The sequence below is a fragment of the Brachyistius frenatus genome, unplaced genomic scaffold (assembly GCF_029030835.1).
Source record: "Brachyistius frenatus isolate BFR_SWC_R1_liver_20210118 unplaced genomic scaffold, ASM2903083v1 Contig_144, whole genome shotgun sequence".
NCBI lineage: Eukaryota > Metazoa > Chordata > Actinopteri > Embiotocidae > Brachyistius > Brachyistius frenatus.
Genome location: NW_027210743.1, coordinates 538,319 through 564,924, shown reverse-complemented (window position 1 = coordinate 564,924; position 26,606 = coordinate 538,319). Strand labels below are relative to the sequence as shown.

The 26,606-nt window shown below is 41.5% G+C and overlaps 1 protein-coding gene and 1 long non-coding RNA gene across 3 annotated transcripts in view; both read right to left on the bottom strand.

Moving 5' to 3' along the window:
- The window catches only part of rhbdf1a (rhomboid 5 homolog 1a (Drosophila)), a 28,520-nt gene extending 9,933 nt beyond the window's left edge, over positions 1–18,587 (bottom strand). Inside the window, exons 1-2 of one of the 2 annotated variants that reach the window (XM_069715550.1) lie at positions 18,147–18,587; positions 11–155 (exon numbers count right to left, since the gene is read on the bottom strand). In XM_069715550.1, coding sequence (XP_069571651.1) covers positions 11–127 — 117 coding nt within the window. In that variant the 5' untranslated portion in view covers positions 128–155; positions 18,147–18,587. The remainder of the gene's footprint in view (positions 1–10; positions 156–18,146) is intronic. The other variant, XM_069715551.1, reaches the window with a different exon arrangement.
- A 1,082-nt stretch (positions 18,588–19,669) lies between these two features.
- LOC138630898 (uncharacterized) lies at positions 19,670–26,590 on the bottom strand. The gene is made up of 3 exons (XR_011311675.1): positions 25,698–26,590; positions 25,098–25,152; positions 19,670–23,163 (listed from the first exon to the last, which is right to left on the bottom strand). It is a non-coding gene; the product is annotated as an uncharacterized lncRNA (long non-coding RNA).
- Between the last annotated feature and the right edge of the window lie 16 nt (positions 26,591–26,606).

Genomic DNA, 26,606 nt, shown 5'->3' with positions numbered 1-26,606 from the left:
AAAAAAGCACCTGAACAAAAGTGGGAGGCTCGTCAAGTGACATCTGAGTCGTGGGAATGTCCAGTCGAAGCCAGGGAGGTTTTTTCCTCTGCAGGCTGCTGGTGCTTTCCCGCCGTGGTTCAGCCATGTTCCCTGTCCCACCCCAGGCCTGCCAGCTGCACAGACACAGAAGGAGCAGACGGCATTATTATAACAAACCTCAATGAATTAAATGCAATGTTACCATAAAATCACATTCTGAATTTTTTTCTTCTGCTGTAAACACAATGGTCACAAGGATTTTTGTGTTGCATGATTGTATCACAAGAGGGTGCTAAGGACCCTGATTGCATTCAAACATGGGCGTTCACGTTTCTGTTCATTAGAGAGTAAAGGGGAAACTGCTGAGAATACTCTCCAGCTGTTTATCCCCTCCCCAAAACGGATTTGAGGAAAAAAAAAAAAGCAGTAAATATTTGTGCTGGAGAGAAAGAGGAAGTTTGAAGTCTTCAACTTAATCCCTTAATTCTACAGTTAAAATCAATCTTAATCCCTCTTTGTGGTTAAAAGTAGCTCTGCTTTTAGCAGACATCTATCAGAGACTAATGACTGTGTGTGCATTCCCATGATGAGGCCTGCGGACCACAGGAGGTGCACAGTAAAGCTCGGCATCAGACAGCCTGCAGCCTTGTTATCACCAGCCCTTCATTTTACTGCCCCACCACCCAGCCTCACTTCTCCAGGTTTGTTTCCTGTCATTTTCTTAATTCCCATTACTCCATGGAAAACTGAACTCCTTTACCCCTGAATGGTACACATTTGCACTTCAAATGATGCAGCAGTTTCCATCCAAAAAAGATTTGTACACGTTAACCATCAGTTAACCAACCTTTCACCTTCAATTAAGAGAAATACAATAACGACTGCAAAGTGTAAATGTGTAAACTTGCGAAAGAGGGCGTTTCCTCAGCTATGGAGCTGTTCCAAAACCAAATTAATTTGAAAAATCCCTTTCTTGTACTCATACTAGTTCTGTTTCAGTGTCTCATGAAGCTAAAGATGCGTCACAAGCTTATCGTCACAAACTCAAGTCACATCGGGGGTTTGGAGCTTTTAGGAGTCACAACGGGTCATGTCATAACTTCTCGTTACAGCTCCAACTCCTTAAAAACAAAAGTCCATGTGACCACATCTGCTTCGCATTGCAATTTTAATGCACCACAGGCTTCTGTTTTAGCCCAAGTGATGATGGGAAGTGTTGTCAGTGGATCTCAGCAGAGACGGAGGAAAAACCTCAGTGAGGGCTGCAGAGGTCATCGGCAGCGTGTTAACATTTAAACACGGTCTGAGTCTGCCTGACAGATACTTCTCAATTCACGATTTCATAGCAGGACATTGGTGTAGTTACTATATCGAATACTAACATTCAAATAGAAAAACAATATACAGTATGTTTATAACTCAAACTATATGCACAGTACGTTGTTATAGTCGGGCTCCATTGTTCATTCACTGTCTGTCTGGAAGGTTTTGGCCTGGTGCACCTATAAGGTATTTATCCTGAATGTTGTTTGACCTCCAGTGACATTGTCTGAACGGTGATACCAGATTAGTGGAGCAGGCTGGACTAAAGCCGGCTGGTGCAGAGTCAGAAACTCCCAAGGGTAAGAAACGGAGAGAAATGTGAGGGTGAGCAGGCAGCACGCAAACCACCACTTTTAAATCAATTCTCCCTGTTTGGTCCAAATATTTGGTGTCAACGTGGCTTTACTCATGATTTATTTTGCACTATTAAAAAAAAAAAACCAAAAAAAAAAAACATTGTAAAGTCATCTGCATGTAAATCCACAGATTTCATCTCTCTCCTGGACCAGCTACTAGTAGCAGAGAAATGCAAAATGTGAAACCAGTATCTCAGCCTGTGCAGGACTCACAGTTGCAACAACAGCCCTAGCTCTGGCCCCAGGCTGGAATACCCAACATTTAATTACTTTTGCCATTCGTTCAAACAGCAGGGCTTCTGATATAGAGCAGATCAGTGAGGGTGGGGGTGGGAGGGGGGCTGGGGGGAAGCATCCGCTTCACGGTTGCAGATTGGAACAGACCGGGACTGAACTGAAAGCAGCCAGCAAGGGAAGCTAATTCTCTTTCATGCTTAACATTGTTTGATTGCTCAGGCTTTGGCTCCTCCTGCTTTAACTGTGTTTGCTCTGAATGCTGCGTTGATGGCGCTCTACCTTCAGAGAACTAAAGAAGAAGGGTCGGGTGGAAGCAAACTCAACCGACTTTTTTGTTGTTCTTGCACTGAGCTTCTCCTCCTGCTCTCTGCCTACTGTCTCCCACTCATCTCATCCCTATTTGCATGTGGTCTGTGTAACACTGATTGCCATTTACGGGCAATTATATCTTCATAGTTTATTTCATATCTTACCTGCTAGCCAAATTAATCCCACACGTATTGATTTAAAAACAGTTCAAATGAAGAAAATGAAGTGAGAAGGTAGATGACAGTGGGACTGGAGCAATTAGTTAACATCTAATCTTCACTAAGCAACAAGAACTTTATCCTACTTGTGCAAAAAATACGCAAAGACTGCAAAAGTAGTCTTGCAGAAGGTGCTAGAAAAACTTGATGCTGCAGCATTAATGCAGCTATTGTCATGGTTTCCATTAGTCTGCTGATCGGTGGGCGACTGGTCACAGCCCAAGGTAAACCTTCAACGTTCGACAGACAGCCAAGCTCCTTCACATCCTGTCTCCATCTTTCTCTCTCATCCCCCTCCAAAGTCAACACGGCAGTTGAACTGGCATGAATGCGCGACTCGTGTCTTGAGGAGGATTTTAGCTGGAACAGTTGCACACTCATTGCTCCGATGCGAGTACGACAGCCACCGACGCATTTCTCACTGCAAATTACGAATCGCTGCACGGAGAAGGTCGCGCTCAAGGCTGATCTTGAAAAAATGGGACTTTACGGAGCAGGAAGTCTTTCAGGATTAGATATCCTTGAGGGAAAAGGAGTTGAACTCTGTCTCTGGCAGTTCTCCAGACTGGAGCATTAACTCCTCCTTGACAGTGATGTTATCTGTTCATGGTTCACGTTTGACAGTAAAAGAAAATCAATCTTAAAGGCATCAGTGCAAGGCTACTCAAACTATTAAATCTGTCCACTGCTTGGAAAATGCACCACAATGTCTTATCTCACTCTCAAGGTGACTGGGCTTTTTTTTCTGCTTGGGATGGTGTATGGCAACAATCTGAAGCGTGTAATAGTTTCCCACATTGTTTACATTCCCAGCGCTGATTCGAGGCTCACATACTTTAGACCACCGTGATTTAATCTGGTCGCTAAAAAGGATTTGTTTTGACTTCGAGATTCACATCTAAAGAGGGGAAAACAGACACATCAAGAACTTCACAAGACTGGCTTCCTGCCCTCATTTGGTTCATGTAAGAAACCAACATTTCCCACTCACTCATGAGAAACATTACAACCCTCCATGGATTGTTTTTCATTCTGCAGCTGACACCGCCTCTCCGGGACACAATAGGCAGAAGAAGATAGACGGGTCAACAAAACACAGAAGACAAGCTGACATCTCTGCAGGTGCAGGGACGTCCAATGGGCCATAATGACTGGAGCTGACAGGCATAACCAGCACTCTCTTTCTCTGTCTGGGGAGCCGCAATCTATTGCATTACGTTCTGCATACAAACTCAAGCCCAATGAAGTTGTCAACGGCTCACTGGATGGAGACGCTTCGTGTGGACGGCGACTGTGCTACTTTTTTTTTTGTTCACTGCGTACAATGTAGCGAGTTTGCTCTTAAGTTTCAAATATGAGCAAGAGGCTTGCAAGAGAGCATTGCCCTCCTATTTCACATTCATCATGAATAAAATAGTAATCTGACTGCGGCCTCGTTTATATTGGATGTCATCTTTTTTACAGATGTTTTGTTTAAAATCTTCAGTCCCTCCCAGTCGTGAAGAGAAAATCATGGAGGTTTTTTTTTTTTTTCTACTAAACACATTCTCTAAGTGCATGTGACCTCACCTTATCAGCTGTTTTAGAAAAATAATTAACGAATAAAACATTTCTGAGATAGTAAGTCCTGAGATATATTTGTATTCTTTTGGATTCTTCTCTATGCAGGGCCATTTATAATCTCAGCGCATGCCATACCCACATTCCACAAGATCGCTGGCAGAGACTGAACCAGGCTGAAATGGCAGAGCCGGAAACCACATGAAGACTAACCATTATGGATAGGAGCTGGCTGGTTTCCGGGTACTTTGTGTACTCGACTGCTGTGTGTTACTCTGCAGGAGGCGGGCGAGCTGCAGCCACACTGAGGGTGGCTGAGAAAGCTGTGTCATTGAGGCTGACAGAGCCTGAGGTGGCTCCGTGGCCAAGTAGGGCCCTGCTCATTCCCAGCAGGGACTGTGCAGGCAGAGTGGACGGTTAGAAAGGAAGAAAGGGCTGCCAAGCATGCACAGGCAGGATGGATGACCTTGTTAATCTGAGTAGTGAGGAGTCAGGATAGCTCATTTCTAAGAGCTGTGGTGCTTCCTGGCCTCAGGGCTTCGTTCCTCCTTTCGTTCTCTTTCTCTTCCTACATGGGGCTGCTGCTTTCTTTCGTCCACTAGAGGCCAACTTTCAAATTAATACAGTTGCATTACTTGGAACATTTTTGTATCTTTGTCTTTGCAAGCTTTTCAATACTGAGAGATGTTCTGAGTAATCTCTGCAGGTTCCAGACAGATTACAGAAACACTGAAAACTTTGTGTTAGAAACAGGTTATGTTAGGTTTTCCTCATTCTCTAACAGTTAGTCATCCACTATAAATGTTCCTAATATCCATTGTTTCTTATGTCTCCCTCCAAGCTGGAGGCAAAGCTCGACACTGAAAACAATGGAGGGAAACTGGGCTATTCAGGCAGTTACTCTCCCCAAGTTATTCTGTCACTGGTATAACTATTCATATGGTGCTATTTGTAATATAAATAAACACAAAGTAAATCAGACATTTTTCTCAACATCTGACACACTTAATGCCTCCATTTGGAAACCAGCCTTCTACAGTAGCTAGTAGTTCCCTAAAAGGGAATTTCCAATGATGAGCAGAAATTCTGCAACTCTGCACTTCACACCAACATAAATCATTTGCACTTAATAACACTGCAGGCATGCATGTTGTGTAGCTCCTACATGCACATGAGGCCCATAATTTGCACAACACAAAGTTTTTGGTTTTTATATAGCACATTGTGCCTCTGACTGGGAGAAATTATGAAGTTGACAAAACTACAAACCTACTGATGTTTAATTTGGGTGAGGAGAACAGAAACCAATGCTAAAAATAAACGTGTTGTACTGCAGCGCCAACATTAATGTCAGGTGACTTCACCAGTTGTGGAAGTTGATTTAGATACAGAGTTTCAAGTGTGATATGACCAAGGGAGTAATTAGAGCATTTCTGTAATGTGTCACCTCTTTTCCGGCCGCTCTATGAAAGCAGTGTGACTCTACTCTTCCACACAGCAATTAAAAGTGAGCTGTGGTCCACAGTCCCAGCTTAAAGCCTCTTTTTACACATTTTACAGGGAAGAAAATACTCTACAAAAAACACACAGGCCTGAGAATGAAGTGCAACTAGGCACCAGTAAAAGCTGCAGTCATCTGAATTGACCCTAGTGACATGTGACAGGCTGTCACACCAAACCAGCCCTTACGACATTAAAAAAATACACACAGAGACAGCAGAAATATCCGTCGCAGCTGACCCTGAGATCAAGTGTCACAGCTCGCTGAGGGGCCGGCAGGCATGGTGGGCGGGCAAGGCTGCTGTGATTGGCAAGGTAGATGGCGGGCATGCATGACAGGCCCAGCGGAGAAGGGTGGAGCAGCTCATGCCTTTTCCAATGTTTCTCCTAGATCTTTAAACTCAGGCTATCAGCACCTGCTCTGATTTCCTTTTTTTTTTTTTTTTTTTTTTAACAAAGCAGACCTTTTAGTCACAATGGTTTCATTATGGAGTGACAGGTTTGTATCAAGTCCAATGCCAGGCTCCCTTACTGTCATTACAGTGTTTACTAAATGACAGGAGCGAGAGCCAGAGCTATGAATAGCTTTTAAAAGTATAAATGGCCTGCTAACAGGGGGCTGTGTGCACGCGGTATATTCATAGAACTCAATTGTAAGTGAACGTCTGGATGAAACTAAAATAAAAAACATCCTGCTCCAGATCTCTGAGCAGCCGGGCCGTTTTCTGACAAAAGCAAACATGACTGCGCCCCTCAAAAGCTGTGCACATCAAGCTAGTTTTATAGAACTGGATGTGTCCGATTATCTCTCCAGCACCAGCAGAAGTTATTTCTGTGTTCGCAATCACACAGCCTGCAACCTTCTCCCGTCTTCTATAAAGCCTTATATATTGTTGGGTTGCAGACACTGAAACCAAGTTTCCAGTGCGGCAGCAAACGGGACTTCTTCCCTTTTAAATCAAAGCATAGCATTCATTTCTTTGTTTTTGTACCGTTCTCCCTTCACTTGCAGCTTGTTTGTGCCGTCTTCTTCATCTGCTCTCAGGATTAAAAAAATAAAAAAAAACATGTATAATTTTACATCCGGACCAATACATCACTCTGAAAACAGAATTCATGTAAGCAGCAGCAGGAGCCAGAAAATTGTGCTCTGTTATTTTATCAGCACAAAGACCGAGCCTTTCACCGTGCAGCAATATCCTGCACAGGAAATCAATATGAAGGAGAGGTGAGACATAATATAAACACACATATATAACGACTTTAATTTGTAATCTGTTTAATATCAACCAAAGTTTTCTTTCTTTTTGCTGCAAAGATGAAACATCATGACACGTGCCAAATTCCACATGAATTATTTAGTCGTTCTGCACAGGTACATTATTTACAACATACTGGAGCTGCTGTGCATTTACAGGTATCTGCGCAAGTGTGCCGAGGCTACTCAGCTCGGGCCTCTCTTTTCTCAGTATTGTTAACAAAGCCTGTTTTAGCTCACATCAGCAGATAGCAGAGGCCTGTCTTCACATGGCTGGAAAAATACGGCTCACTTGGTGAATCTGTGTAATGCCTTAGTGCAGAGCTGTGTTTTTGTCTGTAATCTTCAGGAAGCAGCTGACAGTTAAAACTCCCTCACCACAGGCTAAATATACTAAGACAACTACATATGGTTTCATACAATAACAAAAGGTTGTGTGTTGACTCTGTGGCCACTTCAGATCAGGTACCACCCTGTATGTGTATGTGTAATGTGTTCACAGTGTTCACCGTTTTGGGAGCAGCTGATAAGCAGGTAGTTTTTAGGAGTCCGGCTGCCAGATGTGAAACCTTCAGTGTTTGTTTGCAGTGGAAGCTTATCATATACTTATTGAATCTCCAGCCTAGAGGAAGCTCGCTGCCAGCCACAAGGTGGGAAAATCCCACAGCTCCTGCAGAACTCCGCTCCGTGGCGTAGAGAGTAAGTGCCAGTGCGGACAAAATGTGTGTTGAGAGCAGGTAAAGAAATTCAACAAGACTGTGATACTTCAGAGGACCTGACCCGACCAGAGGTAGCTGTTTAAAGCTAACCGGAATATCAAATATTATGAAAGAAATGTCACGCAGATTAAATAAAAGAGACATAAAATTATGTCATTATGTGTAAATAATGAAATAAATATAATTGAATTTAAAGTGTTTTTCTAAGCAGTTGTACAATTTTACCGACAGTGGCAGTCTCATAAACCTCAAATACTTTTTCAAACCATGGAAATACTTTTGTTTCCATATTACATTTCCAAATTACACAAATGTTGTCAAAGCTCATCAAAAATCATGTGCGGTGTAAATGTCAAATATCTTTATTTGCACTCGGCTGCATCGACTGTCTGACACAGTTTCATTGTCTTGCTCACCTCTTAAACCTGACCTGATCTGATGCAACATCTTAAATTTATAGCTTCAAAAGAAAGGTCATTTTAGACAATAAAGGGAAGTAAGTCACTTGTGTCCCGAAAGCCAGGCCTCCCAAACGTGTCCTAAGACTCCATACAAGCATCCTATTGTCTGCAGAAGGTTTGACATTCTCTTGTTAAGTGAGTAAGAGGAGAATCTCAGAGACAGCGTGCCCTACCAACATGTGATTCCCATCTAAATAGTTTCCAGCATGATATCAGCCTGAATCAAGCCCACAATAGGCTTCATTGTATGGGCCTATGTGGACTGGGTTGAACAAGGGTCATTGTACAGCCTGATCATAGTCAAATAAAGTGATGGCAAGTTTTCATTACTCCATCAATGGAAACGGCGCACTAAGCAAATTCCCAGCTGGGATAATTACTCAGTGTGAGGCACAAGACGAGTTAACTCCATTATGCTTCAGCAGAGACATCGTATAGATGGTGGCCTATGGGAAGCTATATCCACGTTAAGCTTGTCAAATCATAATAACAGCAAAGAAAAAAAAAAAAGGGACCGCAGGCTGTCGGGCTCAGTCATGCTGTCACGACTGGCTATCTTTACTACCTAATCAATCAACAGGATTAAAAATACTTCACAAAGGGCAGCCATCAGCTCTGCCACCTCACATCCTTTGTGGCAGACCAGCAGCATGGAGAGGTCAGGTTACTGCTTGTTTTACTGAGGAGCGCTGGAAGGAAGGAAATGCTGAGCAGATGAGGGGGTGACACAGGGAATGAAGGCAGGAAACACGCCGACCGTATGCATTCTGTGTGTCCGGTCCACATAACCACGGAAACAACATACATTTTGCAAACATGCACTGGAACGCATGTGTAAACATACACATCCCATCCATGACCACGATAAAAGCGTACGTCACTGCATGCCAAAAATAATAGGCCTCTTTTGAACCAGGCCCACCGCCCACTCCGCCCCGGCAGGGCATGAGATCTCAGCGCAGTGTAACATCGAAGCTGACGCGTCTATTGAAGAGAGCAGATGAAGTGTGGCCTGTAGCAGTGGGACAAAGGGAATTAGCTGTATTAGCGTGGATTCAAGCAGAGAGGACAGAATAGATGGTGTCTCATCCTCAATGACACAGAGCTTCAGTCATGTTGGGGTTTAGGGGAGTTTTCAAAGGTGATAAAAACTGTTTTAGAATTTATTATTATTTTTTTTTTTTATAAAATCACGACTTTGACAGTTAGCTTCCCAGAGAGAAAAGTAATCCAAGAAGCATCACAAGAACTTTAGAGTTAGAAATTAAACAAGGGCACAGATTTTTGTTCTCAAAATTGGTCAAAGTGGACCGAGCAATTTTGGAAAACTCCTCTTGAGCTCTTTCCTTTTATCTAATTGCTCAAAAGCTGTCGACCTGCCACGTCCACTGCTGCTGTTACATCTTTCTAAAAGCACACTAAAGTGAGAGAGGAGGAGCACCCATACCAAGGATGTGAAATAAAAAATTTAAAAAATGTCATCCAAGATTCAAAAATGTACAGTGCATTTGTCTTGATATGCATGAAAATCACAACATGTTAAGGACAGCTTAGATAGTCATGAACATAGGATATTAATCATTCAATGTAATATTTAAATGTTTGACTAAATTATTCTCTTCAGTTTGTAAATTATTCTACTCTATTAGTAATTGCATTCAATGCCTCAAAAATTTTGTCATAGACTGACTCAATCATCACAGCAAAGTCTAATTAAGGTTTTTACTCATTCAATCTTTTAAACGTTTCATTGCTGAAATCAGTAAAAAGCTTCGGATGAACGCAACGTTTACATGCAATTTAAAAAAATGTGTCCTTGAAAGATTGGCAGGCCTTTAACAGCGCAGTATACTGCGTATTGATTGGCTGCATTGATTACTACCGCAGCAGGCTGTGAATATATGCGCACATGTGGCAGGGAGACTGTGGGAATGTGTGTCTACAGGACGCATGTGCAGGTGTGTGCAGTCTGACTGACAGTGAAGATGAAAGCAGTAACCTCCCTCTGCACCAAAACACATCATAGTCACATATCGCTGTCACAGTGTTGGGCTGATAGCACAAACTTCATTCTCTACAGGTAGGAGGATTTCATTTTATTTTTTTGTGGAGGTAACGGCCGCAAAGACCTATTTAATCTTCAGGTTCCCCTCTGGATCCTCGGAGGGAGGGGAAGACGTTTTGGCTGCACACACAACAACTAGGTCATTTTAATAAAGCTCCCATATTTGAATCTCTTTCATCTGGTACACAGGAAAATATCCGGATGAAAGAAAAGCAGAAGAGGCATCATTAAAATGAGCCATACAAAGTTATTTAACCCACAGATAAGTGCTTATTCACAGCTGCAGTGTGTGCTCTGGTTCACACACTGCTGCACGTGGTAGGAAGAACACACACATCATTTACACATACATCAACTACAACCCTCTGCTTTAACTATTGTGTTAAAAAAAAAGAGTAAAATTAATTGTACAAACAGAGTGCTTATGATGTCTTGAGATTTTCAACCGACAGGAAGAATCTCTGGGTCTGACTGTTAAACTCTGTCACTGTGGTGGGACACAAATGTGGGTCACAAGACGTTTTGGCACAGGCAGTGAACAGTGTAGAATTGGGGAGCAATGACTCAGAAAAAAATGAGATTTGGGTCTCTGTGTCAAAACAAGTGACAATGGTGTCATTTTGTATGACTGGTATTCAAGGACGGTTCTCAGAAAAAACTTTAGGAGAGTCCTTAACGTTCACAGATCATAAAAATGGACTTGAATAACACAAAATCCACAATATTTGTGTCACAAAACTTGATCCAGAGAATAAAAAATAGTGATTTTTACATGGAATTTAATCAAATTTTGCTCAACAACTTTCAACTTGAAAATTAAATTACTCAATTTCACTTCTTTTACACTTCTATTTATCGTTACACTCTTTGACGCGAAACTAACCTTTTCTATGTATCTCTGCAAAAGTGCAATCAACATGAAGAGGATAGAGTGCTGCTTTCATATCATTCAGAGTGTTATGTTGAAGAGGATTTTAAGAGAGTCACTTCTGCTCAATGATCAATGTAATTTACAACCTAATTTCCAAGATTTTCAATTAAGCCCTCCACTGCTGCGTTTTACTCAAGAGATGATAATTCAATGAATTTAGCCGCTAATTGGTTGCTCTGAGAACGTGAGGGGACACCCACAGAGGGGAAGCCCGGAGGGGAAGCCGTGCTCTCTGAACTGGGGTCAGAGCGATGTAAAAGTAAAGATGAAGGAGGGGAGGACGGAGGAAGAATGAAGCCATCCGGCTGGAGCCAACAGATCTGTGGAAAACTCCTGACAAAAGCACAGGAAAAGTGGGAACGGCTGGGGCAGGTCCTCTGGGACAGTCACAGGCCCAGTGAGGGGAAGGCCTCCTCACTCCTGATGTAACTGAAAAAAACACACTGACTCTTTGTCCATGCAGCTAAAGTCACTTTTTCCCAGCAGGTCACAGAGTAAACACGTAAAGGGACGCTTGCATGGTCTGTTTAAGGTTTGACAAACCAGACAAATACTGTCATGCAAGAGTGGCAGATCATGAGGAAATATAATATCAGTAAGGAGACAATATGTCTGCTTCAGTTAAGAGAAGTGAGACTATAAAAAAAAAAATTGTCATTGGGTGTACAAACTCTGACTGGCTCCAGGAATAAATGACTTCTCAATTTCCTTACTGTTTAATGTTTGCTTTTGCCTCTGTCTGAGTGAATATATTTCACCACAAATTAGGCTTTGAGCATGATGCCTTCACTATAACTGGGCGTGATCAACTGGGCACCATAAAAGAGAGACTTTACATCATTTTCCGTGGCACACGGCGTTACAAGCTCAGTCAGTAATGAAAGGAAAAGTTGGCACCGGAGTGAAGAGAAGCAGAGGAAGTGAGGATTAGGTACTTTCAAACTCGCAAACAGTGCCTGGCAGGACGCCACATCCCTCCCGAGACTGACATGCATCAAAACCAATTCCCAGGACTTAACTAACATCTAATTTTCTACAAATTTATATCTTAAAAGATGCACCATTGGTGAGTTTGGGTGACTCTTCAGCACTGAAATTTTAACCGAAATGGCTCAAAGAAAGAATTCAAAGAAAAGAGCATTAACACTCACTAAGATCCACCTCTTCTAAAAAAAAAAAAGAAAAAAAAAGAAAAGCAGTCACAGGAGTCCAAAACACACCCTGATTTCTGGGAAAGCTTCTGGAGTGAGTTTGGTGCATGGTATGTGATATTGGTGGGACTGCTGAAACTCTCCAGATAGATCTGTTTGTGCACTTCCATTCAGGGAACTGGAGTTTAGCAGTCTGGTACACAATGAGGATTCACGGCCCCTATGTGTGACGACCGGCCGTGCCAAAGATAGAGGGACGGTAGTGGGGCGGAGGGGCGGCGGGGGGGTTCAGTAGAGCGGGCCAGGGGGAAGGCTATCCTATTTAAAACAGCGTTCTCATCGCTGCTGTAACAGTGCTGGGATATACTGATACTGTATCAGTCAGGGTGTCCCTAGAGCTGAACCTCTGGCCTGACAATGAGCTGAGGAAAAGTAAACAGACATTTTACGGTGCTGTCACTATAATGGATGTGGAACAGTAATAGCCAAAGAAAGCATGAAATATTCTGAATTTTACATTCTGGTTTGTCTAACAGTTCTGTAATTAAACTTTTAAAGGTGTTATTGATCTGATAATGTATTCATGATAACAGTTTATAAAAAAAAAATTTGGTTTGTCAGATTTTGACAAATGTGTTAAACTGGTACACATCCTCCTCTCGAACCAGCCTTGTATTACCAGACCCAAAGTCACTTCATGAATAAACGGGTCTGGGCACGCCCCATCGAGGATTGTTATTTGTTGTTGCATCCTACTGGGCGTAGACCACAAGATCATTTTGAAACTATCGGAGCAGCATTTTACTAATTGGTGTTCACCACCACATGATGCAAGCTGTGCACCAAAACTGACCAAGTTGTACACAACAGAGGCCCTGCGCCAATAAGAGCAGAGTGCAAAACCATGTTGGTACATTCCTCAATATTTGCTAGCATTGCTAAAACTGTTCGTATCACTTCATCGAGGTTTACCAGCACCTACATTGTTCAGACTGCCAGCCCAAATCCATTTTTTGCCAAATCCAGATTGTATTCGGATACATTTTTTGTAAGTCTGGACAATAAAAAAAAAAAAAAAAAATGTTTTAAATGAAAAGACATTTTTTGATTTTCTTAGGCAAAAAAATTGGATCAAAACCACATTTGGAGGTGATTTGAAATGTGATTCCAATCGGATTTCTACAGATGTGTTTCAGTCTGGAGGCTCTGTTGGCCCAGATTGGATTTCTTACGTCACTTGCAGCGTGACAAACGATGACGGCATCATTTTCAGAGTGACAGACCGAGCAGAATCTATGCTACCACTAGCAGAGCTATCGGAGAGTGTCGATTTTGGCGCTATGGAGGACAACTACAGCTACAATCCATGGACAGACGGCCAAAAAAATTGTCTGCTGGCATTTTGCCTCCGTGTGAGAAAACTGCATCACCAACGCAGCTACGCGTACATTGTTACCACAGCAACCCACGCAGAAAGGTTGGTGATGTCTGCACGCACCAAATCCAACCCGCTCACTTGCAAATAACAGAGTGGACAGTCTGTCCTAAAGATGTGATCTGAGAAACAAATCCGATTAGCCTACAGTCTGAAAACACCATAGTTCTTTCAATCATTATACCGCTTGATTCCCAATAGAAAGTTAGAAAATGATACTACAGTATTGATAGCATTCATTACAAACGTAAGCCCGTTTCTAACAAGGAGACTGCTCTGGTTTTTCACAAGTTGACCATCCAGTGGCACAACTGTAATTTAAGACCGTGTGAGCTACGAGACTGTCAAAAGTTTTTACCCAGGTAAAAGTTTGCAGTTGCAACATACCTGGTGTATATATTTCTGTCTCGAGGCATCGGGTAAAGATATTTATTGGGCTATCTGCAGACACACCTCTGAGAGCTCTTCATACTCGAGAGAGGAGGATCAAAGGTCAAGGAGCTATCGCTGCTTTTCTATAAACGCAGGGCTTCTGGGAAAAAAACACACAGCCCTGAAAATGAGCTTTGCCCTGAGGTTAACCAGCCTCAGACACCAGGCCAGAGAGAACACAAGCTATGAGACCAGAAACCCCGTAACTACCAATCCCAAATTAGATGTTCTGATCTCTGCTACAGTCTGCTGTTGACTTCAACCAAATAACTGTGAGAGATTGCATTTTCAATTCAGCGACATCTACGACTTCTTCTTCTTCTCCAAACCTATGCATCAAAAGGTTTCTAGTAAAGTCTGAATGCCACTTCACGTATGTCTGTCTGGCTCATGACAGATGAGGTGCTGACTGAGAGAAGGGCAGGGTGGCATGCTGGCAGATGGAGGCCTTGGAGGCTTAGAAGTAGAACTGAAATAGCCCTGCTGCTGCATTACAGCATTACATCACATCTGATTTCATCGTCATGGCTGCCGCTGCATCATGAAACCACCAAGGTGTCATGGGACAGCTGGATCACACCATCACGCAGTCAACACGGGGAAGCACTATGTCATCTTACAGCCTTTTTTTTCTCCATTCAAACAAGGAGCCATAAGATGATGATCTGTACAAGCGGCAAACACTTCCTGTATGACTAAAATTAGCGCACGACAACTCATACATGTTGTTTTGTTTATTCCTCTAATAACAAGGCAGGATGTGTCTTCATATTCCAAAGGCACTAGAGATGCAGCGCGGTTTCTATTTTTCCACAAATAATTTGACACACTGGAAAAAAAAAAAATCACTGTTCTTACTTGACAACTTCATCAAACCCACATCAAAGCCACGAAGGTAGGAGCTGAGCGAGCACCAGTGAGGATGAGATCAAACACCGCCTGTGAGCTCTCTCAACGTCAAACATACCTGACATGCTTTTAAGCTAATGTCTGTTTGAGCTCTGTTGTAGGAACAGTTGTAGCCAATATATTTAGCAGGAATGCGTGCGTATTGTTTGTGAAGTAGCAGAACGAGTTGGTTAACATGTTTGACCTCTGGAAGGTAGGTGCTGTCGTGCCACACATTCGCAAATCAACTCGGGAGACGGATTGTAACTGTAACAGTTTTCAGACAAGGCAGACACTGATGGAGACAACAGATTCATGAAGGTCTGAGAGAAATGTGTGACGTGTCAGTCATCACTATCAGTTTTATCTGGTTTGAGTAGGGCCCAGGGTGCAGAAGTAGCAGTGGTAGGAAACTAACAGGAAACTAACTAAAGACTATGCATCTTCATGTAATTTTGGACTACTATCATTACAATACGTATTTAAAAATGCCATAAAAAAATAATAATCACCAAATACTGGTAAAACGAAGCTTGTAGTGAAGCTATAGTGGCTCAGGTGCTGTAAAAACAACACTTGAGTGCTGCACTTAAGTGTTATTATAACAAATACCATTATGGTGGGGAAAAACCCTGCACTATGTCCTCAATGCCACACATTCACAGGGAGAAGGTGAATCATTATAAATAGGTTTGAATTTTGTCAAAGGGAGAATAAAATAAGGCATAAACCTTCTGTATTCATAGAGTAAAGGCAAAAGTGTTTCAAACTACTGTTGCGATATTTACCTCAAAATAAAAAAAAATAGGTGGAAGGAGTTGGAATTAGGAGCTACAGAATAAAAAATATTAGTTGATAACGCTGTTTTAAAAAGTGGTTAAGGGGAAAGTTATGAAGAAATCAGCATCCTATCTGGTTTAACAGAAAGTGAACAGTTAAGATACTTAAATAACATAACCATGTAGAGTAATAATATAATCCTAAATTATATATATCAATATTATGCATTTAATAGTGAACTCCATTAAGAATATATATCCATTATAATAATAATAATTATCGATGGGCAGGGAGATTTAACAGGGTAGCTACTTGCTACTTCAGTATTCTTGAAGCATATAATCAGAGCAAAAATACTACCTGCTCCAAAATAAATGTAAACTTGGCGTTGCCGAGTTATGTGGATTCTCAAGTTAACAAGTTTTTAATTTGTGATACAGATGTGTTTGTTGGTGTAACAGCCTAAGGTTATTTAGAGAAGCATGTGTTCTGCACACATGGAACTGTTCAGCCCGGTGACGCTCACTTGGTCTGAGCTCAGAGACGGCTCTGTCCAGACAGACTGAAGAAAATGACCAACAATCACACGGAGTACACCCAAGTTCGGGAATATAATGCTCCTTCCAGGAAATCTAGAGCTGCTTTGTTGTCCCTCTGCATCACCAGAGCATCAAATCTACAGAGAGCCCATTGTGGGCTAAATAACTGAGACTTGCTTGAAGATATATCTTGAACTGATTACAGGCCACATATAAAAAAAAAAACAACATCACTATGGTGCCAGTGCATAGGGCAGCATGCTGTGAGACGTATGGGAAGAAACATGTATTGAAAAATGGAGGTCAACGAGGGTTGATAACACGACCGCTGAGCATAAAATCCAGGCCTGTAGCTCTTTTGAACGTAACACCATGAAGCAGTCGCACAGGACTGAGCACTTGGCCAGACTGACAGACAGACAGACAGATACCGCGCCATGAGTCATGCAGGCATGACTACAGTGTGGCCCTCTCAGCAGCCCTCTGAAAAACTCACATACCAGGCAGTCAACAAAGGCCGGCCTGGATGGACGACCTGCGAGAGCGGAGCTGTTCCCAGCCTAGTGTCACATCACCCACATTAACATCCAAACACACACACTGGGAATATTCTCTCCGGGGTCTAGTCGGACCAGAGGACGAGCATGACTGCTACTATCACACATCAGGGGCTTGCTTTATTGGTGTGATTACATCACCCTGAGCTATGACACCCCTCCCTCCCCCCTCTCCTCCCACCCCATGTGATAAGGTTTCAGGAACACTGGGCACACAAACCAGGCCATGTGCTCCTATGTCCTGTCTGCCAAAATAACTCAGCAGTTTCTAATACAGTACGTCTAGAGTTTCACTTCAGTCTGCCCAGGTATTGTAGGACAGTGGTGTGCGTAACCTTTCCGATGTCAACAAGATTGCAGTTTGTTAATATGCCAGCTGTTTGTGCTGCCACCTTTCCGGAGCTCTGGACCTCCGATGAGTAAAATCTAGACATTTAGATGACCGCTCCACACGTGATATTTTGTGGAATTTGTGCCCTTTTGTGAGCTTCTGCCATGAGTCACGTTGAGTCAGTGTGTTGGTGCCTCATGAAAGCCGCAACTCAAAAAGAAAACAAAGATCTGAGGACAAAACAACACTTTCAGGTTCAAAGAGGTTAAGAACAGGAAGCTGATGTGACAAGAACACGCTTGCTTGCTGCTCTTTTAAAGGCACCTTTTCCTCCTGAAATACTGCCATCAATATCAAAGCAAAGGGAATGTGTGACGCTGCCATTCACATAAAATCTCAAACTAAAAATGCATGGCTGCCTTTGAGGAGCAGGATGGTGATGCTGATGACCAGAAGAGGAAGCAAAGGAGGAGTTGGAGGAGGAGGATGAGTGAGGTCATGGTGGGACTTGGTTTTGCATGATTATTCAACAACATAGTCATTCAGGCTAAAATTTTTGTTCAAAATTATAATCAGGCTGAAGCTTTTAATCAGATAAAATAATGTTGAAAATCTTGAAATTGAAACCATCATGCCTTCGGCTCTTGGTCAAGTTCAAGTTAAAACAAAAAAGTAATTTAGATTCTCAGCCTGTCTCTCACTTTGGACATGAAGCTCATTTCACACCCCATTAATTACACTCCAATATCCCCTGAACGCGTGGGCTATAATCACACTTTTTAAAACAGGTGATTGGGCCTAAAGGTGGACCCAATTAAACGGCATGAGCACTTCAAATGGCCCACTTTAAACTCCACAAGAGCAAATGGCACAACTCCCCGCGTCCTAAATGATGCTGTGTTTATTACAGCCAGAATAATGTGAAGGATTCACATGTAGACTAAGTGATCAGTAATTCAATCGACTAAAATAAGCTTGTTTCCTCCTCGATCCCGACGCGTGAGCGCTTCCTCCGCCAGACGCCTTCCGTATGGGCGACCACAGGAGACAGTCACGATTTAATGACATAACTTACCCTTATAACAACCGGCTCAGTTGATCTCCAGCAGTGAAAAAAAATCCGGTGTGACAGATTTTTCCACGGGCAGCAGAGAAGTGATTTGTCACATCATCCTGACAGCGGCGCAGCAACAAACGCGCGTCTTTTTCCACCCAGCAGATGTTTTTTTTTTTTTTTTTTTTTTTTTTTTTTTAAAAGCCAATCCCGGTGCCGTAGGATTCAATCCGGTCACTCCTGGTCACAACAACAGCTCAGGCAGTCCAGGATGGTGTAGCCGAAATGTGACTGCCGCCCGGTTCTCTGCTTCCCACCTACGGACGGAGCGTTCCCGCACTGCTCCATGGATCGACCCGGGGTAAGTTTTCTTGTGCCGGTTGTAGCCTAATTCAGTTTGGTGGAGAGTCAGCCCCGCCCTGGACTGAAGACGGTCTGTGGAGAAGGCGAGCCCGTCAAGATCACCAACCAATCGGTGCGTACACAGGGAGGCGCTGCTTCTCCCGGTTAACGGCGGTGACTAAGCGATATCCTCCGTCAGAGAGGGGTCCTGGGACTGAAACCTTCAACCCTCTCCAACTAGTCCCAACACCGAGCCACGTCAATGTCTGTGGGACCCTTTACATTAAATGTTTAATGACTATTTCACTACAGTCATACTGATCGTTTCGTAATCATCATATGTCCCAGTGGAGTAAACGAGAGGACAACTCAGTGTGCAGTTTAAATTACTGGCATAAGTAATCATGAAAACCATAAACAAGGAATAGGCTCCATAAATAATTTGGATTTTTTTTTTTTTAAAGGAAGATAGAAAGCATCTCATACTACTGTACCAACTGGACCGGAGGACTGTAAAAAGCCAGTGATGTCAAGCTATTTGTAATAAATAATATGTACACTGTCTCTGCTCCTCTTCCTCCTGGGTTATCAATGCCACCTACACAGAGCTGTTCTATTAATATATGTTTTATGACCTAAAAATGAATTCGCCACAGTGATGTAAAATAACTGATAAAAGGTGGTACATTGTCATTTTGTGATTTCATCAGCAAAATTTGTTTTATTGTGCTTCATTTTTAATTCTATTTCTATCTAAATGTTTCATTTGGAATTTAGCACAGCCTGAAAGGTAAATTATGACAGATTTCTAGGTTAAAACGCTCAAAAATGATAACTAGAATGTGAAGAAACAACAGTTTTGTTGCTATGACAAGAACATATTGTGTCGTGTATTGTGTTGTGTTGGCATATTTAAGGAAGCTAGCCCCAGCCCAGCTCAAATCTTGACTCAAAACAGTGAGGCACTTCATCTGATACAAGGGTACTTTCATTAAAATTTAAGTGTACATTCTCAAATTTTTATCCAATAAATGACTGACAGTATTATATAATTTTGCTGTATGTAAATTGATACAACCACAGACTAAAAACAAAATAAAATTGTGGCTGCACCTGCAGAAGAAAAGCAACTCGTCTTGATTCATTTGAAGTGTGCATACTGTACATCCAGGGAAATCATTGATGTCAAAGGAGCTTTGAAATTACACACACTTCCTCTTTCATGCTGCCTAATAGTGTCAAATATGTTTATTTGGGACTGACTTCTTCAATTGTGGGAAATTGGCACACAAAAACATGAGGATTTGTGATTTTCCAATCACAGACAACCACCTTAAATCATATTCGGAAAGGCCTCACAATCATACTGCAGCCAGCCTACACAAGTGTCTAAAGCTGACATGAATAATTCTGTAATCAGTAAGTCTTTTCATTACATTGTGGAAACTGATTGACAAATTTGTTGCACAAACCTTCACATTTGCCTGCTTTTTGGTCGTTTTTTTTAGACAAACCGTGCAGTGTTGCTACATGACACAATGATCATGACATCACATGCTATCAGTGCCAGCCGCCCATGAGCCCTGTGCTCCTGTTTTAGAAAAAATATTTGCCCTGCTTCATATAAATGGATTGTTTGTTAACTATTTTATAAATCCCACAAATTCTCTTTGCCTCAATGAGCGTGCACATACAGCACATTACAGCAGTGTCATACCAGTCTGGAGTTTGGGTCTGATGATGTTAAAATGGCTGACTGTAGCCTAAACTAAACCAGAAGGCTGTCCGAGTAGACTTAGACGGCTTTGTTAATCACCAGTGATGAGGCTTATTTGCCATCAAATCAACTCTTGCAGCCAACAAACAGTATCTGCATTCCTTTACCAATAAACAACAAATAAATAATTCAAAAAATTTGCCATTTGAGACATGATCAACAACTCAAAGATAGTATTGATCTCACCCACATCTAAAAATGTTCATGAAAAAAATCTTGACTGCTGATGGGACAAAAGACGTCTCTGCGATTATAGAACTGTGCAACTATGTAAATAATTAAATACAAATATTGTAAACTAGATAGAACTAGACGGACGGACAGACAGACAGACAGACAGATAGAATACCAAGACTGCAATCAGTTTTCAAATGGTGGAGACTTAATTTAAGAAAATGAGGCTCCTCTCCAGGACTAACACACCCTGCTGCTCCACCTTTAATGAAAAGACCATTACAGCGCATTCCATCCTGGTTTTGGTGAAAGCTCAGATGCACCTGGGAATATTCTCCAGGAGAGAGATGGATGTTCAGGAGCACAACATTTCTGAAGTGCTGACAAGGGGCACCAAGCACGGAGCCTTCCTCAGATGATGTTTCGGGGCACAGGAGTCTCAGGTTCCCGGAAAAAGTATCTCTCTTAGTTGCTTTGATCTACAAGTGCTTCTTTATTAGGAAACTCTCCACTGAATGTGTCTGACAGCACCTCTCTGCTATTAAAATAATGGTAGGGATGATCTGGTCCAATTTTATGCTGACAGGGCAAATGATTTGTTTATATTGCTGGATCAAGGGATCATTAAAGTAGCTCACCACTTTTCTATTCAATAGGATTCTCTCCTGATCTAATGGAAACAGATAAATTCAGTATATTCTAATGGCAGGAGAAGTAATAAAACCTTTAATCATTTAATAATGGATGGTTAATGTTGCAGGAGCTCATCCTTGTTCAGCAACGTTAGATTTGTTGTATATTTGTTTTTCACAATTTGAACTGGTATGAGTGTAAAAATCCACTGGAGTGACAGTACTCCTTAATTAACATTCTTTCACGCATAACACATTTCTGGGTACAGGAAATATGATAGTGTGGTTTTAAAATTTTGCAACACTTACTCCGCAGCTCTCCTCCCACAAGAAAATTTCTGCCGCAAGAATCATCCTATTATATTTTAACCAATTCCTCCAACAAGACTGGATTTAATCAGCTCAAAATGTGACGGTAAACCAAAACATACGGCGGACTGGTCTCACAGCGGCTCGCGTTTGTGGTATGAAAAGCTAGAGCTTCCTCCCAGCTTAACTTTCCTCCCCATTTTGCACCCGCGGGTGTCGTCCCTGCCAGCGTGACTGATAGCCACACTTCAAGTCAAAAATGAAGTGTGCTCCTGTTAAAGACGTGCTCCTCAACTAGGCAAAAGATAATGTTCCCACCACAGGAATGAGTTGTCAGACTTCATCAACTCTTTTACTCAACTTAGTAAGGATGGTCCACTAGCCTACCAGGACTGCCTGATTGATATACCATGGAGTCACAGTAATTAATGGTAAAATTCCTTCTGGGACTCAGGAGGGTTGAAGCTGGGTCAACTGCAGCAATTAGGAAGTGACGCAGGACCTGTAGGAGCACTCACCGACCCCCAAAGGCCCATCAATCAGACAGAGATAAAAGGGCTGAGTGCAAGGATAATGTTTAACCAAAAGGACGCAGTCAGACGGTCCATAAACAGCTTCCTCTTTCTTCAGCCGAGCAGAGGAGCAGAGGGGAGACCATCATTTCTGGGTTAGGACCAGAGGAATCTTTTTTTTCTTTTTTTTTAGCTCGTACATGGTTGACATGGTTTACCACATCTTCAAAGAGGGGGGGGAAAAAAATACTGTTTACTACCATGTAACGTTTTAATGGATGCTTTCCTGGGTCTATTGATTTTTGCTTCAACAACTACAAAAATCTGGCTTTTCAGAGCAGAAACACATTTTAATCCACGATGAAATAACTTAAGGTTTTGTTTGCTACTAGCACTGATCACACAATCACCAGTAGGCAACTGAAGTCCCTGAATTAAAATACAGAGCATGCAGGTTTTCATTTGATGAGAGACCCCATACTGTGTGTATCACTGGTAAAAAAAACAACAACAAAAAAAACTTACAAAACACTGCAGCAGAAGGAGGCGGTTAAAGAAATCAAAGAAGGCAGAAAGGCTTTCGCTGTGCGGTTGTGTTGTGCAGATTTAAACTCCCTTGTTTTCTATGATAAGACCAGTAAGACCCGGGAGCCAGGCAGACCCCCCCCCCCCCCACTCAGCCCGCCAGCCGCCTGATTCAATGGTTGTTCTCTGTGAGAGCGACAGTTATGCAGTTGTGAGGTGAGACAAGACTGTTATCAGAGCAGGCTGAGAAAGGTCAGGAGGGGGGAGCTTCTGTCCTTTAATGATCTACCAAAGCAGCCCTTAAACTCTAACTGACTCTTATATTTGTGCTTTAAAACTTCGGTGAAGTGTAAAAACTACTTTGGGATCATTTCTAGCACTGGGTAGGTTTAAAACTGGGTTCTACAGATGTTTCTCTGATGTGTGTCTCTGAAGAAAAGGTGGAAACTGAACTGTCTGAGACTTAAACTGAATGATGCACTACTCATTTTCTGTAATGCAGAGCAAACAGAAAGAAAGAAAAACACTGTATATGTGGTGTAGCTATACAAAAGGAAAACCTAGTGGTGCATATACATATTTACAGTGTTCCCTAACCCGTGTTTATACACCAGTGGTTGTGTTAAAATGGGCAGGCGTCAGATTCCAGATGTGGAAAAAGACAAACCTGTTTGTCCATAAGCTGTACAGGTGTGTCAGATGAAGTAATCCTCCTGCTTCCATCTCCCAGTGAGAGCCTGGCCACCTGTGCAGCTCACAGCACACCTCTGCAGCAAACAAGAAAAGAGGCACATGAATCATTAATTGTCATCAGTAAATAATTGATGCCATCACGCAGTGAGGATGCAAATGGCTACCAGGTTTCTCCCACTAAAAGTCCTGGTAGGAAAAAAAAAAGCATCCACAGTTACATGTTTGTGTGTGAGAATGTTTCTGCTCACAAAAATAAATGAAGTTAAATGTGCACTCGACGGATTGGAAATCAATAATCCAATTAAAATATAGTATTTAAATGATCAAAAGCCAGTGATTTCCATTTTTTTGTTTTGGTGCATTAACATGATTTTTTTTGGGGGGGGCATGTGGTCTGCAGAAGAAAATATTTTTAAAGATAGTTAAAAAAAAAAGAAGAAAAAAAAGTAAATTATAAGAATGCATATTTTCCAAAATACATAAACATATTTTTATCACCATGGTAAAAAGGTCTCTGAAAAAAACATTTAGACTATTACAATTAAATACAATACATCTTGTAATGAAATAAGGATTGCTGGTACTTACATTGCCGTCAAAATAATAACATGCTTTTTATGGCTCTTTTATGATGATATCATGTAAGCAACACAAATTTAAACACAGGCTATAAGACAGGACGTTGTCTCAGCTTCTCAAAAGCTATGACACGTTGCCACTAATAGTTTGTTGTGTTTATTTTCACCAGCAAACATCATGGACATCCTTTTTTAAATCATGACTCTCATATAAAAGAGAAGCAAACTTTCAGTCTCTCACAGTAATAATAGCACCTACTAGTTAAATTGTTTGTATTCAGTATCTGAATATCTGTTAATATTCCTGCCACACTGATGCAGGGAACTACTACTTTAAAATACTTTTTGAAAGATAAAATTAAGAAAATATAAACAAATCAAGCATTTTCTTTAAGGTGCCGATTGACTGAAGGAAAGTATTTTTATATTTTGATCAAATTGGTGGACTGCCTGACTTTTGCAGGGATGGTTTTGACATTCAGATCTAAGATATCATAAATATTATTTTAGTTAGCTCATTAGAGTCATGCGTTTGATGTAATACATTTATGGGGCAAGTTATAAACCAAAGATAGCCGTGTCAGTCTGCCACTAAAGTGAAACTATATACAGTATATAAATATATATTTTAACAGATGTCAAAACAAGCTGAAATGATCCACAGTGTGAATAAACTTAATCACGAATACGAGGAGATACTTCCTCACTCACCCTGCAAAACAAGTGCATATTGAACCCAGCAGATTAGTCCCTATTCTTTGTAGGATTCTCTGACTCATGGTGTAGTAAGATATTTTTAGTCGGGCAGCATTCTGCTCGTCCATCTGCACACACAGATGAGTCTCTGGTGTCCCTGCTCAGCGTCACGATCGCTGAGGTGGCTGCTGGAGTTGAAAACGATCCAGAATACTAAACACTGAACTGTGGCTGCTAAGATTATCAGGGCCAGCAACAATGAAAGCCGCCTGGACCGGACCGAGCAGTCGCTGCTGACAGGCAGTGGAAACACAGTCATATCAAACAATGGCCCTCACTGGTCCACCAGCCACGGCAAAGTCAACAAGCCATGCCAGGAGACTTCTACTGAACATGCTCAGCAGATTTTTGTCTGGAATTTATCGTGGCTCAATAGGCTCAGTCCTGGTCTTTATGTTCTTATCTTTCCATCAGATATGCAGCTGCACTGATACAACAATAACATGATGTTATAATCTGCTATTTGTCAATAAAAACTTTTTCAGAAAAGGAGTGACCGGATTGAGAAAAAACACAAGATCCTGGAAATGAAAACTTATAGAGTTCAGGAAACTACATTTTGGAGAGAAATAACATTTTAAAAACATAATAAAATAACACAGAATAGTAGCTTTGAAAATATTTTAAGTGGGAATTTTATGAAACTTTTTGCATAGCTGCAGTATTTAATTTACCTTTAATCCAGTGACGTGTGCCTCTCATCCATTTCTGCAAAGCTACAGAGAAGATCTGAGGAACCAAAGGAGAGAGGACTCGTTTTGATATGTGCTTCTCGTTTCTTATTTTAGATTTATGAATTAAAGTCAAAGTATGACTGAAAAAAACAAAAAAACATTTACAAAAATACTTTACATGATGTTGACTCTAAAATGGACCATTATGACATGATATTAATTATGAGCATAATATTTGGAGTATTAAAAGTGCACATTAAAAAAAAAATGCCCCTCTCTTTCCAGTTAGATTATTTTTATGAACACATACATTGTATAGTGTATAAAATACAGAGTATTTGGGATACATTATTACATATAGGCCTATCATAATGCAGAGTAATACAGATAATTATCAATACAATATTTTTCAATATGACAAAAATAATTACAGATGAGTCACAAACACAAAGTCTTTGTAGCTCATGAGTAATTTTGCACACACTGCAAACCTGAAAAATCGTGTGTTTCTTCTGTTTGCAACTTTTTTTGTTGTAAAAGTTTTTTCAGGTAAAGTATTTGTAAAGACGGTATAGAAAGATGCAACAGCAAAGCACTAACCGAGCTGTGAAGCGTCAGAGAAGGCTCCCTTGACAAAGGCTGAAGACAGAGGTGCATCAGAGCTCTGCAGGATGTGCAGGAGGATCTGCAGCAGAACGCTGCCAAAGTACAGTTCTGCAGGGAGAAGAACATCAGAACCAAGCAAAGGCCCAAAATGTGAAGAATAGCATTGTGTTGGAAGGTTAAAACTGTAAAACCACAGCAGGAACAGACAGTATTAAATGACAATTTCCTGCAATGTAGAGAATAAATTCGCCATCCAAGAGACCTGGTGTGCACAATACAGTACAATACAATACAGAGACGAAGAAGGTTCAAATAAAACCAGCTGCAAAGGAGAAAATGATCCCTTCTATTGTGCAACGCTGCAAAATGATCAACCTGAAGAAGCTGGATTGATTACGGACGTCTTTTAGAGCTCCATCTGCTGCTGCAAAACGCTGAAAAGAATCTCCAGAGAAAGATTTAACAATTGCTTTTACTCCTGTGCTTCAATCAGATTTTTTTTTTATTAATATAAAAGTATTTTTCCACCATTTTCAATCCTCAACCTGTGTTTACTTTCTGTCTTTTTTGTGTGCATGAAAACCATCTACGTGTTTGAAATATCAAAATATCTGCAGTTGATTCATTAATTCACGTCTTCCTCTTGTATCAACGCAGCCATGTGCCGTTTACAATCCGCACTTTGCCTCCACAACAGCAACACGACACACTACTGCTTTCCTCAGGAAAGTCTGCAGCAGGAGCATGTCACACGCTGTTAACTCCTCTAGACAGCCACATGGACCCGCGGTGCCTGGGGCCAATTTGGCGCCATGCACTTCCTGGGCAAACGCAGCGGAGAGCACGACGGGCTCTATTTATAACATGTTATTATCCTAATGAGGCAGAAAAGATAAGACAGCA